The following is a 16,180-nucleotide window of genomic DNA, read 5'->3' as shown; positions in this document are numbered from 1 at the left end:
GACAAAATTTACAGAGACAGAGCAGAGACTAGACTTACAGAGACAGAGAAGAGACAGAATTTAAACAGAAACAAAACAAAAGGAACATCAAGCGAAAAACAAATGTCAAAATGGACATGCGTCACGAGTCCATATAAAACCATGCGTTTTATATTCTCTGTACAGAAACATTGTCCCGGTCATCATTTATTCATACTGACAGTAACAGGTTGTTGCAGTGTTAGACAAAGTGATGTATATTCCCAGATATTGGCTAGCAAGAAATGACAAAAATCACGCTTGACATGCATTGAATAGGCTTATTTGAAATATGTTGTACCAGATAGAATGAACGTGATCATTGTCTCAAATCATTGCCTAGCTATGCATTTGGCGTATATTGTAAATGTCCAGAGTGAAGGTCATCTGTTAAGAAATGTTAAAGTTTTCCACAAATAGATGTTGTACTATTACAAACGTAGGTAATAAAGAAACTCCAAAGGTATATAATTCCATATAAACCTCTGTACTAATGGATCGTAATAAGATGGGTATTTCTTGATTACGGTGAGAGCAGCTTTCAATGTGAAACATGTAGCACGGCTGTCCGCGATAAATTGTGCAAAGGACACACCGGTGATACAGTATAGCGGTTTTGGCCTCTATGACTAACCACTGATGATAAGGATCAAAATTGTTGACACCTAGGAGGCGACGAAAGTCCAGATTAATCTGGATGGAGTAGCCTTATAATCAAATAATAAATCCTAATTTTCAATATTGGATTTCGAAAATACGTTAAGTACATGTGTACGTTATGAATTATGTCTTTATTAAAATGAAATAAATCTGACCTTGTTGAAATTATTTATTTATTTAATGCCATCCGTGGTTTTGCGTTAAGGTTGCTCTAGTGTCTGCTTTGGTAGAGATTTCGAACTTTATACTCGTTTTTGACATCTTAAATCTGCAATTCATGTTCTTTTTTCAAATTATAATGTAAATTTAATCATTCTTAATCGAGATATTGTAACAATATTAATGTCAGTTCTTTAATATTGATCTCTAACCTGTATACATTTACAACAGCCGATCATTTACTGTAACTAGCTTTAGGAATAATACAATCGACAAGTCAGAGTTGATATTTGTATGTTGACATAACTTTGTTGCCGGCGAGTAATGTTTATACCGGCTGTTTAGTTAGACTGAGATAGGATGCTTGTCTAGGGAACCAGCCGATACAACAAATATGTGGGTACATGGTGGGGAAACTTGGGTGACGTATAATATGGTATGGTAGGATTAAGACTAACCTCAGTTGATCGCTGGACACGTTTCGGCTGGTTGTTTGTTGAAACCGGAGAATCCTGCTTGGCTGGAGCGCCATTGACCAATACCATCCAGCAAAATATAGTTATGACCACAGATTTGGCAAACATATCGATACTCTTCAAATATGCCGCTTGGTCCTATAGGTGTTTCCCCGTATGTCCTTTTCGTCTGCTCACACCTTTGTAGTTTCAACGTTTCTCTTCAACGCTAATAGCAATTTTAAAACAAATTATTCTACGAACTTTAAGTTGCTGTCCAGTTTTGAAAATAAACGTTGATTAAATTCCTTAATTTACGTATATAGTTTCCTTAAAAGATGAAAAAATCTCGTGTAGACACCATGAAATGTCTATCTATTAGTTTGTGTGAACGTGTTGCGCCGGGAGGGTGTTATACGTAGCATGTTATCAGGTAAGCCCTCCTCCGGTCCTTGTGTCAATTCGAAGTGGACAAGGTCCTTTAAGTAGCAGAGCTGAACCCCCACACAAATCTTTAAGGTCAGATGTGTGTGCGTCGACTTATAGGCGGTTATCTAATTGTTTCTGTCGCGAAAAGCCGACGGTAAATACAACTACCGGGATATAATGTATCCACGCCACGTGGTTTCAACACCATCCCTCACAGGTAGTAACGGCCTAAACATTGATTTGGTAACAATGATTAACATAACTTCCTCGCGTAATTTATCCCGACACACGGAAACCGCCAGGTAAGTACTGGTCAATGATTGAGAGACATTGATTAACATATAACAGTCACACCCTTTGCTGGCCATGTGCGTTCTACACGCCGTTCCCACCATGTCATTGCGATTTAACATCAGTAGCACCAGCAGCCAATCAAACCAGGCGTAGTAATTGTATATTAGAGGTGACGAATCACGGCAGGCGTGTTATTTGATGGAGGCAGGGTTATCAGCTTCAGTGCTTGGTCTACTTTTGCAGTATGTCTAGTTAGTGTAGTCCACATACACGCAAACCTCCGTTTCACTGTAAGCCTAGGCCGGTGTTTCATCGTAACATGGGCATCCTAGAGTTATTGATATTTACATTTTTATAATCTTTCTCGACAGGAAATAAATCATACAACTTAACATTTCACACTGTTTAATATAATACATTTCTTTTTTTTTTGTACATTTATTTTAATGTTTTAAATGTTCATAGTACGGAATCTGTCCATATCAGCCAACGTTCGTCGTTGAAATGAAGTAGGTATTAGTTGAAAGCCGCATGATAGCTTGTTAAATCTGAGTCTAAAATACCCCTAAAATGTGAGGCTATTTCACGCATATCTATGATCATGTTATCATTTTTAGGTCAAAGGCAGACGTGACAACACAAAGGGAATAATATTTGATATACATTTCGGATAATATTCAAAGTTATGGATTTATTACATACTGTTAAAATATTGAAGTTATCGTCTGTCCCTCTGTAAAAGGTTTGCCAAGTTGACACAAGTCCCTTTTAAATATAAAACTGTTAATGAATATCAAATGTAGAGTCAAGTGCAGTACTCCAGATCTATGGCTGTGACAATAGGTTATTTATGGTAATGCCTATAATGCATATAACGATCTATTGCACATACAGCATCATAACCAGCACGGTATTTAAGTTTTATCGGTTATGTACAGTATGGTGTAGTAACACATATTTAATTACGTTTGTACCGGTGAGATATCTAAAAATATTCATTCTATAAACTGATATTTCTCACTTGTGAACTTGTGAAAAATATTTTTTTTTTTTCTGATATTCTTCATTTGTGAAAAACATCACTTTTTTCTGCTGTGACCAATGAAAACACTGCTTACAAACAACAGCAGGGAAAATTAAAAGCTGACCCGGTATATTTTGCTATATAGGTGCTATAAGCAGTATATCTAACACCTCTTCAGTGATACCAAATAAATTTCACTCGTGTGACCAAAATTTTTGATGTTTTTTTAATTCGTGTTGCGAACTCATGAAAAATATCAAAATATTGGCCCCATTGGTGAAATATATTAGGTATTTACTGACGACATTATTAGATTAGATATCCTCTTTCTTTTTTTCGAATGTTCATTTTTTACGATGATAATGATGACACTATACCATCAGTATCTATCACTTTAAACCTTTTTCTTCTGCAAAAATATCCCCGAAATAATAACACATTTTACGCTGAGATTTATATTACTTACACATACCAGGAAATTAAATGGTGTCTATTAGCCCTGTGCTTCACGATGAAATGTGTTTATATTGATTTGCCATGTGAACTTACTTATATTAGGAATTATATAATAAAGAAAACCTAACGCAAATTATGCTCAAAGGTGACAAAACTATGCCATATTAGGAAGTACACGTTTTCCACTTCATTGGTGACATTTGTTGGACCATAGTAATTCTAATTTCCTTAAAGTGACGAACACAATCTTTCAAATTGAATTAGACTGTATTATACAGCTTCTAGATCTCGTCAGTGATTGTAAGGGCGTAACGTGTTGATGATAGGAAGCGACCAAAACAGACTTGAAAATGATCATAAGAAACACTTTTTGCTGATTTGCAAGTACTTCTTTGTCGATTTGTATGTACCTCTTTGCTGATTTGTAGGTATCTCTTTGTCGATTTGTATGTACCTCTTTGCTGATTTGTAGGTATCTCTTTGTCGATTTGTATGTACCTCTTTGCTGATATGTAGGTACGTATTTGTTGATTTGTATGTTCATCTTTCTTGATTTGCAGGTATCTCTTTGTTGATTTGTATGTTCATCTTTGTCGATTTGTATGTACCTCTTTGTCGATTTGCAGGTACCTCGTTATTGATTTGTAGGTACAATGTACCTATTTGTAGATATATATGTACCTCTTTATTGATTTGTAGGTATCTCTTTGTTGATTTGTATGTTCATCTTTGTCGATTTGTATGTACCTCTTTGTCGATTTGCAGGTACCTCGTTAATGATTTGTAGGTACAATGTACCTATTTGTAGATGTATATGTACCTCTTTATTGATTTGTAGGTACCTATTTGTTGGTTTGTAGTACATATTTGTTTGTTTGTAGGTACCTATTTGTATTTGTAGGTACCTATTTGTTTGTTTGTAGGTACCTATTTGTATTTGTAGGTACCTATTTGTATTTGTAGGTACCTATTTGTATTTGTAGGTACTTATTTGTTGGTTTGTAGTACCTATTTCTATTTGTAGGTACCTATTTGTATTTGTAGGTACCTATTTGTTGATTTGTAGGTACCTATTTGTAGGTACTTATTTGTTGGTTTGTAGTACCTATTTGTATTTGTAGGTACCTATTTGTATTTGTAGGTACCTATTTGTATTTGTTGGTACTTATTTGTTGGTTTGTAGTACCTATTTGTATTTGTAGGTACCTATTTGTATTTGTAGGTACTTATTTGTTGGTTTGTAGTACCTATTTGTATTTGTAGGTACCTATTTGTATTTGTAGGTACCTATTTGTATTTGTAGGTACCTATTTGTATTTGTAGGTACTTATAGCTTATTTGTATTTGTAGGTACCTATTTGTATTTGTAGGTACCTATTTGTATTTGTAGGTACCTATTTGTATTTGTAGGTACCTATTTGTTGATTTGTAGGTACCTATTTGTTGGTTTGTAGGTACCTATTTGTATTTGTAGGTACCTATTTGTATTTGTAGGTACCTATTTGTATTTGTAGGTACCTATTTGTTGGTTTGTAGGTACCTATTTGTTGATTTGTAGGTACCTATTTGTATTTGTAGGTACCTATTTGTATTTGTAGGTACCTATTTGTATTTGTAGGTACTTATTTGTTGATTTGTAGGTACCTATTTGTTGGCTTGTAGGTACCTATTTGTTAATTGTAGGTACATATTTGTTGGTTTGTAGGTACCTATTTTTGGTTTGTAGGTACCTATTTGTATTTGTAGGTACCACATTGTTGATTTATAGGTACCACTTTGTGGATTTGTAGGGTGGGTACCGATTTTTACTTTAAAAAAACAAACTATTTGATGTATAAACTGTGGAATTGAGCAGTACACATAAATACTTGATAATGTGTTTAGGGAACATGTAATGTATTTCATAAGTCTATAATCTCGTTTTAAAATTGATATGATTTGTTGTGGTTCTTGGTATATTGATATAAGGGATTGTAAAGACATTTATTAACTTTTCAACTTCACTCGATATGAAATCAGCGTTAACATTTAACTCGTACGTTAGGAGAAGCAAGCACGTTCCTATCAAGAAAGTTAAAGTTAATCACCCGTTTGAAAATCAAATCAAAATCGTTACGCCGATCATTTGCTTATTACCAATAGGTTCATATATGTCCACGATCAAATCCTCAGTGTAAGATGCATTGGCGTTTGTGGTGTGAACCTGGTACAGCCAAATTTACTGAAATGCCAACTACAAATCAAGTACCTAGGTTTATTTACACGATCTTGTTCCTGATGTACTTAAAATGTAATTCTTGTCAATATAAATGCTTTATGTTTTTTTATACTTTAAGCTTATGATTTACGTGTTTTTTTAAAGGTCACGAAAACTTCAATCAATGATAGAAATGTTAATTTGATCTACATAACATAAATAGCATTATATTTTCATAATAATATGCAATGCTATTGCAATTCCCCCACCATAGGAATTGGTATAGACAATGAACTACTACATCCCTAACATGATAAAGCTGTGTGGTGAGAAGTACTAAAGGGGCCTTCGTGTCATATGTACCAATGGGTAGGTTCAAATGTTCCCCTAGGTCAGGTTATTCACCGTGACGTTCGTGTCACGGAATCAAGAACATTTTATACGTTTTAATTATTTATTGATAGTTAGTCGGGTAATGTTTTAACAATACCGACCAGTAATGTCCTAATGCATCAGTGTACGTGTACGGCATTTTGAAATTAGAAACGGTAAAAGTTTTATATCGGAATTTGATGAGTTATCGCATACCAGCCGATGGATGCTATTGCCGAGAGTGTTCATGCCTCATCAACTAGACTAGTGATATCAGAACTGCCGTTCATTAAACTCTGGTTAGCAGAGACTGGTGTTTCCTATGCGAATGTATTATGATACAAAGCTTTTAGGCAGAGTCTGATTTAGTAATAATACTTTACGGGATGAGGTGTTGTTGGCCAGGACGACCATCACCTAATATGTAATTTGCCACTGGGCAAGCCCGACACAGATACCTAATAATGAAACTGTTCTATAGTAGAACTACATTAATGACAGACGTTACGTAATTACGTCTTATAGGGCACAGCTTTTGTATCAATGTCGAGTTAAAAGGTACATTACAGACAAAACGTATATATATTTATGTTCCTCAAACTTAAAAATAACACAATACATATAGACATTGAAAGCACTAAGACTATCGAAATAGAAATGGCGCAAACAAAGGATTTTCTTTTCTTGATATGAAATGCACATGCGCAAGATGATTTTTATATTTAACTTAGAATTTCAACCAATCAATTTGTCCAGAAATATATACCTCTTTGTTTACAAACAATAACAAAGTTAAAGATGCTTACCCCTTACATAGTACCACTATTCTCATGCTTACCCATTACTTATCGCAACTCAATAAAATTACATACGGACTGACATCAGGCCAATATTTAAAATTAAAATCGAAATTTAATATTTAACTTTTCAAACGAAATTATTCTTAAGTTCTCGCAAGCATAAATTAAGCTAATTAATTAGCTGCCATTTACTTAAGCAATCACGACTAATATACAAGTGTGGGTACATATTGAGATACAACTGTTAAAAAACTGTTATTACTTGCTTGTTTTAGATGTCAATTTTTCCCTTCCGCAACGCTCGGTCAGTCTATTTTCTGGTGTAATGTATAAGATGAAATTAATATGTCTGTTTGATTACACAAAAGTAATAAATATGTAATGGAAATAAGACTCACAAAAACTACATTTTGGAGATTCAAGTCTTTTATTTTCTAAGTACTGCTGAAAGTTTCTAAAACTAAAACGCACAGTAAATCACTTAAGTTTGCCCTGTCCTATTACCTGCTGTTCCACATGAACAATCAAGATGTTTAAAATTGCCAACAAAGACATAGAATTTACGGTATTCACGAGAAAATTATCAAGAGCGTTATATAATATTCATATTTCGCGCCGCAGTCTTCCGTTACACCGATACTAATCTGAGCTCCATCTACCAGCGCATATATGTAGTCTGCATCACATGAATTTTGATTTGTCATTTTGATCAACGTCATAGAAATACTTCGCAAATCGCTAAGGATGAGTCGATTATGATTGCGAATAATTGCATTACTGTGACATAATGTTGGCGCCATGTTGATCTTCAATTTTGTCTGGCACTTTGATAATATTTATATTGGCAATGAATACAATCTTAGCGTTTAATTGTTAATTAATCCTATTGGATTGATAGCTCAATTGATAAAATTATGAAGTAAGTGACGCGTTCTCGACACACGACAGTAGCATGATGCCATTTTACATGCATTCGACATTATGTCTGTTACAAATTTACAATACATTGAAGCTATCTTCAAGCAACATTTGTAATTAATCATGCCATAACATTAAGATTCCCCCCGTAGTCCATTACTTTAAAGGGTATACTACAGACATACGGGGTATAACATTTATCTCTTTTTTCTTCAAAACAATTTGAAAGTTAGATACAATACGGCCAAAATAAATTTAACTGTTTCATGCATCCGTTTTATATTTTCACTTTTGAATTTCAACAAAAATGTTAAATACATGCTGATATTCTAAACGGCTCACCATTAAAATGTGACAAGGAGTTTACGGTAAACTTTGGGTACTAAGAATCCACCAGCAGTGTCTTCCAACTCATATTATTGTATAAATGGCACACGTACAGGGTATGAAGATAGAGGATGCAAATACAACATACTACTAGTGTAAAGGAATTTAAACAACACTATAGAAATACAAACTGAGAGTTAGATTACATCCTAACATGAATTAGACTGCATTATACAGCTGTTTCGTCCTTCTAAGACTCATCAGAGATGCTAAGGGCCCAAAGTGAACAGCAATCAATACTGTGAAGTGGGTGATGTAGATAGGTTGTCACGTATTCTCTGACAGTTACGTTTACCCTACAGCCTTATTACTACACATTTTATGTTGTACAGAAATCATTACTTCTTTTAAAATGTACGGTACACTGTTCACGAAGCAATGTTTGATGATAAAATTACACCCCTAATTCTCTCGTTCTACCCCTGTTACTTGATAGCCATGCAATAACGATAAACTATTAATAATATTTTTGAAATAATTTTGGAAATGAAAAGAAATAAACAATTCGATATCAGTGGCAATAGAACCTCACGTCACTATGGCAACGATTTGAGAACAACAACAACAAGAGCATATCCACATTACGAGGAGACATTAACTCAAAACCGATATAAGTGGCGAAACATGACCAGCATAACGTTTAGAAGTAGACTCTTGACATGATACGAGGAGATTAAGATGCAGCAGTAACATACGTACAAATTAATATAATTAATGTTCGCTATTGAAATGTTATCATGTTCTGTAAAGCTGGTAATATTTGCGTTGTATCTAATTTCGCAATATTCGCATATTCAATTCATTCAGTATTCAGTATCAAATGCCTAAGCATTGTACTAAAATATACACATGTGAAATGTATACGTTGATTAAATAATAGATACAGCATATGCCAAAAAACTGATCAAAGAGAACAATAAACTGGGATTTCCCTATGGAAGTTTTTCAGGGATGAAATTGGTCCAAAGTTCAAAACAAACTTGTGAACACAAACGTTAATACATTAGGATACACAATGACACTTATATACATCATACAATTCAGCTGGAATGCATAAAACACTTCTATGATATATAAGGAACAAACTTATCAAAACCACATTGAAAAAAATGTCTACACTGGCCATCATTTTCTGACTTTGTACCTTTAAAATATAATGGTGAAGTACATGTACAGTAATCTTACTTTTGTTTTATATGGTTCAAACTAGCAGGTTTATACGTTCAAAAAGTTTAAAGAAAATGAACATGTGCTTAAATGAATAGACGGATTAACAATGTCTCCATTGTTTCATCGACGAAGTATTTAATTTTCGAAATGTTCTGCTATACTCACAAACAAAATAAAGTGTGTTTCGTTCCTATGAATTTGCTCCACTATACTGTATATTAGGAAAGTTTTCTACATTTCAGCTCATAGACGGTTACATGAGATAGGGTTTTGTCAGTAATGGTCACAAGATACCATTGGTGTCAGGTGAAGATATTATCGTTAATCCTCTGTCTATGCCGAGGTGATTACATCCAAGCCCAGAGATAGAGTGTGGTCAACCGCAGGGAACCAGAATCCGGGATTTTGACTTCCAATGGCCTTGAGATTAACAACTCATACACTATTCAACGGCGTGTCCCGGACTAATTTATAGATGGGTTTTTTTCTCTCTTTTTTCCGTTTTTTTTAATTTCGAAAAAAGGAATATAGATCGGGTTTTGTCAAATACTACCGCCCTCAATTAATCTAGTGCAGATATTTAGCACCACCCTAGTCCAATATGTCAGATTTGGGAACACTGGGATTATGTAATACCCTACTCCTGATTATCGGTTCATTCTATCGGTATAAGAGTTTTCCTCTGTGTATTTTCTTTTTCTTTTTTTTCTTTTTCTTTTTTTTTTATAATTTGAATTGGTGTTCTCTCGCATTAGGATTTTCTCTCTTGTTTCTATTTTCACGATGACATTATAGGCATTCATCTTCGTACGGCATTATTTTCGGATATACAGTTTATACGTATTCGGACATATATGTTGAAAAAAATATCTGGCTCCTAAATGTCAAATTAAAACCCTAATTTAGCATAGGCCTTCAGGTATGTACGAGGGCCGATTGAGATGTTGTGAGACTCATATTGAAGGATTGGAATTTTGCCGGATATGTTGTATTATTTTTCAACATAATCCCCTTCAGTATCTATACACTTTTGCTAGCGGTGTTTAAGGGCCTCAATGCCACTTTTATATAACCCAATTTCTTGGCTGTTCAGAAAGTCTTCCACTGCACGTATGACGTCATCATAGGACTGAAAGTAGGTGCCTGAAATAAATGATTGTTTGTCCCTTTTTGAGATAATATATCAGCAGAATACCATCTAAATCCCAGAAAACCGAGGCCATGACCTTCACAGCTGATGTAAAAGTCTTTACCTTCTTTGGCGGGGTGTGTGTGTGTGTGTGGGGGGGGGGGGGGGGGGCATCATCCAGGGTGCTTCCATTGTTTCGATTGCTGTTTAGCCTCTGGGGTAAAATGATTGACCCATGTTTCATCGTTAGTGACAAATCTCTGAAGAATTTTGGTAGGATCTTCCTCAAAGAGGTTCAGATTAGCACGCGATTATGTCCTTTGGTACACGGCCCTATATAGACAGAGAATAGAAGGACTCAAAAAGAACATCCTTGGGTACTTCCGTCAATACGAGGCTCACAACATATCAATCATCCCTCTTTCACTTCATAATTTGCCATTCTATTTCCAAGTGCAATTGAATGAAACGAATCGGGGTGTAACATAATCTATAGTAAGATATGAACGTTACTGTTTTTAGAGATGAATATTCCAATGACATTAAAAGCATTAATAAATTCTAGCACCCCAGTAACTGTCAGGGAATGGGTGGTTATTATATGTACATTCAGATCACAAGGTCATGCAGAGATCTTTTACCAGTACACATTTTTACTGGTCTGGAAGAAAATGGTTATGAGAGAAACTACTAACAAAAAAGTCAAATTAACTGGTGTTATAGAGAAGAGGTTGGGGCTGTGTGACATATAAACAATAGTGATGTGTCATATCCTAACATGTTTTGTCAGTATTGACATACATATACTGTAATAATCGCTCACATACACCGACACTAAACATCACTAAGACCGTGTTATAGAAAAACCGTTTCGTAAAATAGGTCACACGACCCTCGACCGTATACGCCGGTAAATCAAATTTCCAAGGCATTTAACTTTGGTTTTATGGTATCAAAGAGCCATATACTTCTATCACTTGAAGCCTCCATGTCACTACTTACTTATTGCCTGTCCTCCAGATCTTTGGGTTAGATTTTGACGCCTCTCTCGGCCATTACATAGCTAGTAAAATGCAATATAAGTTCAGAATGATCTAAGGTATGTCAATGCACTTTTGATTATGTGTTATTTTATAGCACTATTAGGCTACAAAGAGGAACAAGAGAATGGTGCCTGAAAATGATGACGTGAAAAGATAAAACGGCGGCAACATAGAAACTTATTATTCATCTACAAGAGATCTTAATACAGGGAAACTAAGATAATGTTTACCGGAAAAGAAAGAACAGCGTTTTGAAGTCCATGTGAGCTGTCAGTTATATATGTTTTGAATCCAAGAATTTTCATGTTCTCAAAACAATAAAAGGTCAGCTGACAACTAAACATTTATATATTTTAACATCCAATAAGGGTGAAATAGGTAAACGTCTTACCCGTCTCTCTACCTACGTACAGTATAAGAGTGCATTAGGACGAAACGTCGCGCTAGGAATGTGACAGCTTACTTCCACTAATTCCGCCTATTTTGGGTAACTGGTTTAAGCGGGCAGAACACTGACACTAGGCTATTGTACTCTTTGCTTTATAAAGGAAACTGACGTTTTCGAAAGCTCGCAAATTAAGTTTTCAATTTCTGTTTGTGTGCAAATCAAGCTTGTTATATAGAGGATAAATGATAATAAAAGATGTTTTCCAAAAAGTCTATGAACCCATATAAATAGAAAACCGACGTAATAATATAAACGAATCGTTATTGAAAAAAGTGCCTTTAACATCACAAATCATAAATCGCATTTGGATATACTCTTTAACATCCCAGAAGACATTCGGATGTACTCTTTAACATCATAGAACACATTTAGATATACTCTTTTTATCAAAGAACACATTTGGATATAGTCTTTAACATCAAAGAACACATCTGGATATACTCTTTGATATCAAAGAACAACTTTAGATGCACTCTTTAATACCAAAGAACACATTCGGATGTACTCTTTAACATCACAGAACACATTCGGATGTACTCTTTACTTTAGCATCATTGACAACACACGTTCGGATATACTCTTTAACATCATAGAACACATTTGGATGTGCTTTTAAACATCATAGAACACATTCGGATATACTCTTTTGACCAAAGGAGATTTTCAGCGAACAAGAACCCCTTCCCAGTTAATTCTGTTAGGAAACCATCCGTACATACGAATACCAACTCAAATTAGGCTTACATAGAAACAATACATGCATATAGATACCCTAATTTGGATACCATCAACATACTTTGTCCGAAAGAAAGATATATTTTTTATACTTGGGATGTCATGAAACCCAGTTTCTAGATTTACATGTTGAATGTCTTCAAAAGACGCGTACCCTTCCAGAACGCCAAGTCTGATTCTTCTTGTCCTTTGTCACTTTGCCAAGGATTGTCATGGATATATATATATATATATTTCTGTGTTTTGTCCTCGAATAATCATTTTTCAGCTCTGTATTACGGTTCCGTAATGAAGTCGGTATTCTCTGATTTTTTCTAACATACATGAAGGTCCTCTTCAATATATCATCTTGACATTCATGTTACAAAATATCCCAATGTGTAGTTTCCAGAATACGAATATTCCCATAAAGCCTTCTGAAATCCTGAAGCTAAGTGCAGTTCGTAAAACAGACCGCCGGCGACACTGGTCATATTTCGGTTTTCCTGGCAATCCTGAATGTCACATTGCTTTACTGTTTATGTACGCAGTGGGGGGTATTGTCTGAGAGAGGGATTAAGGCATAGTGTTATGACGAAGAGGCGTCGTTTCACTGGTGAAATAGGTTTTGGTTTTGGATGTAGTCGCCCACTAATTACTGAAATCTTGCGCGACCGCTAAGAATCCACCACGTTCTCTGCGGATATATACCATATTGTTATTACTCTAGTGTGATCTTTTGCTATGGTTGTTTTGCACCTTATTATCGTATAGCACGCTATGTTAGTAGAATGTTTCACTGTGGTTGATGCTTGTAAATATAGGCGTTTATGAAATTATCAGCTAAAACCAAGTCCTTCCGCTTTAGTTATGATTTCATTTTTAGACTCAATATCTCACATTATTGTAAAACGATTAATTGTGTTGAAATACACATGTACTTCCAACCTTGTGTGTCGATTATTAAGGGACATTTTCTAGAGTCTTGTTATTTGCAAAGCAGTTGAAATTCCACACAGACTCTGATGTCCTGGCGTAAAGCTACGGTGTATATTTAACTAGTGTGTCTGTCGCCAGCTTTCAAATACACAGTTAACCCGTCGGTTGAAAGTGGACATAACATTACGGTCTACAATGTATATACAATTAAACCTCGTTATCTGGAAAACAGTTGGGTTATTAGAACACTTAAATCGAAATATAAAGTATTCGAGATGAGCATAGTTTATATAGAATGTTTACTGTAGAAATTGATATGTTTGCTCTGAAAGAAAGAAATGTGTGTTTAAAAGCTACAAACTGACATACTGGTGTTATATACACCGCAGTATTACTATTCTGTCGTCTCAATGGTAACTACGTTAAGCAATGGGTGGTCGGGAGTTTTTTTTAAGACAGTAGATGTGCTTAGTTATCACGGATTTGTTAAATTTTGTTACAAAATCACAACATGATTTATTTTGGGCACAACTGTGAATACAAAGGACATCTAATACTGCCTATAAAAACTAAAGTCTTGATAGACACTGCTGATAATGAAATTACCAAATTACCAAGATACAGTGTAACATAATATAACCAGCGGATGTGTTAAGTTTTCACATGACAATATAAAGGATAATAATGTAAATGTAACTCATATTTCATATTTTACCTCCGTTTTTATATGCAAACAAATTTTGTAATTTAATTTCATAATTTGTTGATTTACCGGTAGATAGTAAGGAATTTTGCGCTGAATCATTCCTTAAATTAAAATGTAGACTTCATTTATTTTACAGCAGTTGGAAACCAAATTATAGCAACTTACATTAATTACTCGTATTGGTCCAGATGGAAGAGCCTAGGTAAAAAGGCAAATGTGTTACGACTGTGCCTCTCGACCACCCATTGCTTACGGTAGAGACAAGCAAAACAACATAAGTACAATTTGACAATATCTTGTGCATAAAAAAACAAATTAATAAGATGGTTATTTCTTTTCATGTGAGATTATAAGCACTAAATGTTGTTCATTTAGTAAGAATACTGTATTTCATGCTGTTCTCTATGAAATTCAGATATTATGCCAAGAATCTCTTAAGGCTTCTATAGCCATATCGGTGATCTCCAACACTCCATGTCTAGAAAAGTCAAGGGCTCCTGGCTAATGGGGACAATTCCCAATGACCTTTGATAGATTTCCAAATCGTGTTGTGGCGTACTACTTTTTTCTGTGCTGAATACTTCTTACACAAAGTAACAATTAAGACAGCTACTTGGACAACAATGTAACGCCCTTTTCGTGTGCTCTGTCTGCTGCATGCTGTAAACTGTTGATATTTCTGCCAAGAGCTTTAGAGACCCGACTAACGTCTGCCACGATTTGCATTTGTTATTGAATCCATGAAGAGCTTTGATTTCAGTGGAATACATCAGATATCTGCGTTTCCAATGGGCGAATTGAACTGATGGTATTTATTCATTTTCAGTTTAATGTCAGTCTCATAAGCTATACAAATCAATGTTTACAGTTGTAATTTACTTTACAAATGTCTTTTGTATAATTGTAAGAACTCGGTTCGAATCTGCATGTTTGATCAAAACTCCTATGAATATTGAAACACACTAATGTTTGTAGTAAACTTTCCATTATTGGTACTCTTTTAAACGTTTGTTAAGACCCGTTTTGATTTGTCAAATTATCTTTCGGGTTTCCGTTATTGTGACAGGTAACCTCACAGACAGAGCAGTTTAATATTCATTATTCGACAGTTATTCCATATATTTCTCCAACTGTTCTAATGTTTAGATAAGCTGTACGTATTTTAGCCATTCTTACAATATTTCTGCTATATAACGATTATGAAATATCATTGACAAATGTGACGTTATTGATATAAGAATATATCTAACATACGATATGTCTTTAAAACATAGCACATTCAACACGAATGATGAAGGCAGACAACTTTATGACTCGTGCCCTGACCAGGCCTCGAACTGGCGATCTACGGCATTCAATCGTCTAGCAAGAAATTCCCCGCTGCTTATATCACTGCACCAGAACTACATTATTTTTTGTTATATCATATTTACTTTCAAAATACGAGTTTATCATAAATATTATAGAAACAAAGGCATTAACTGAATTAGATATACACAATAATGTAATATGGACATTCTAACTACACACGTGTCTCTGTCATATCGAATGTGTTATCTCTTTAAATCACTCATATTCGTCAAAAAGGTAGCTGACACGGTACGATTTTACCACAACTTAGGACATCACACAAGGGTTTAAATTTAAACGATTACGTATGTTTTTCACTTAAGTGATAAATTGGCGAGGTGATAGTCATGGCGTTCTGACATGCCAAATGTGCTATATATGTGTATTTGACAAACCCAAAAGGCTGTGGGTGATTTCCTGATTCCGTTCCGTCCCAATAGTGCTCAAATTCAAATTAGCTTACTATGGTCATGTAATTACATTCACATACATATTAAGGTTTGGCGAGCGAA

The 16,180-nt window shown here is 34.8% G+C and overlaps 1 protein-coding gene across 2 annotated transcripts in view; it reads right to left on the bottom strand.

Moving 5' to 3' along the window:
- Window positions 1–2,011, bottom strand: part of LOC117345224 (feeding circuit activating peptides-like) — a 47,981-nt gene extending 45,970 nt beyond the window's left edge. Inside the window, exon 1 of one of the 2 annotated variants that reach the window (XM_033908244.1) lies at window positions 1,296–2,011. In XM_033908244.1, coding sequence (XP_033764135.1) covers window positions 1,296–1,421 — 126 coding nt within the window. In that variant the 5' untranslated portion in view covers window positions 1,422–2,011. The remainder of the gene's footprint in view (window positions 1–1,295) is intronic. The other variant, XM_033908245.1, reaches the window with a different exon arrangement.
- Window positions 2,012–16,180: the final 14,169 nt, after the last annotated feature.

This window comes from Pecten maximus, chromosome 16 (genome assembly GCF_902652985.1).
Source record: "Pecten maximus chromosome 16, xPecMax1.1, whole genome shotgun sequence".
Lineage (NCBI taxonomy): Eukaryota > Metazoa > Mollusca > Bivalvia > Pectinida > Pectinidae > Pecten > Pecten maximus.
The sequence above is the reverse complement of the archived record's forward strand: the minus strand, read 5'-3'. Positions and strand labels throughout refer to the sequence as shown.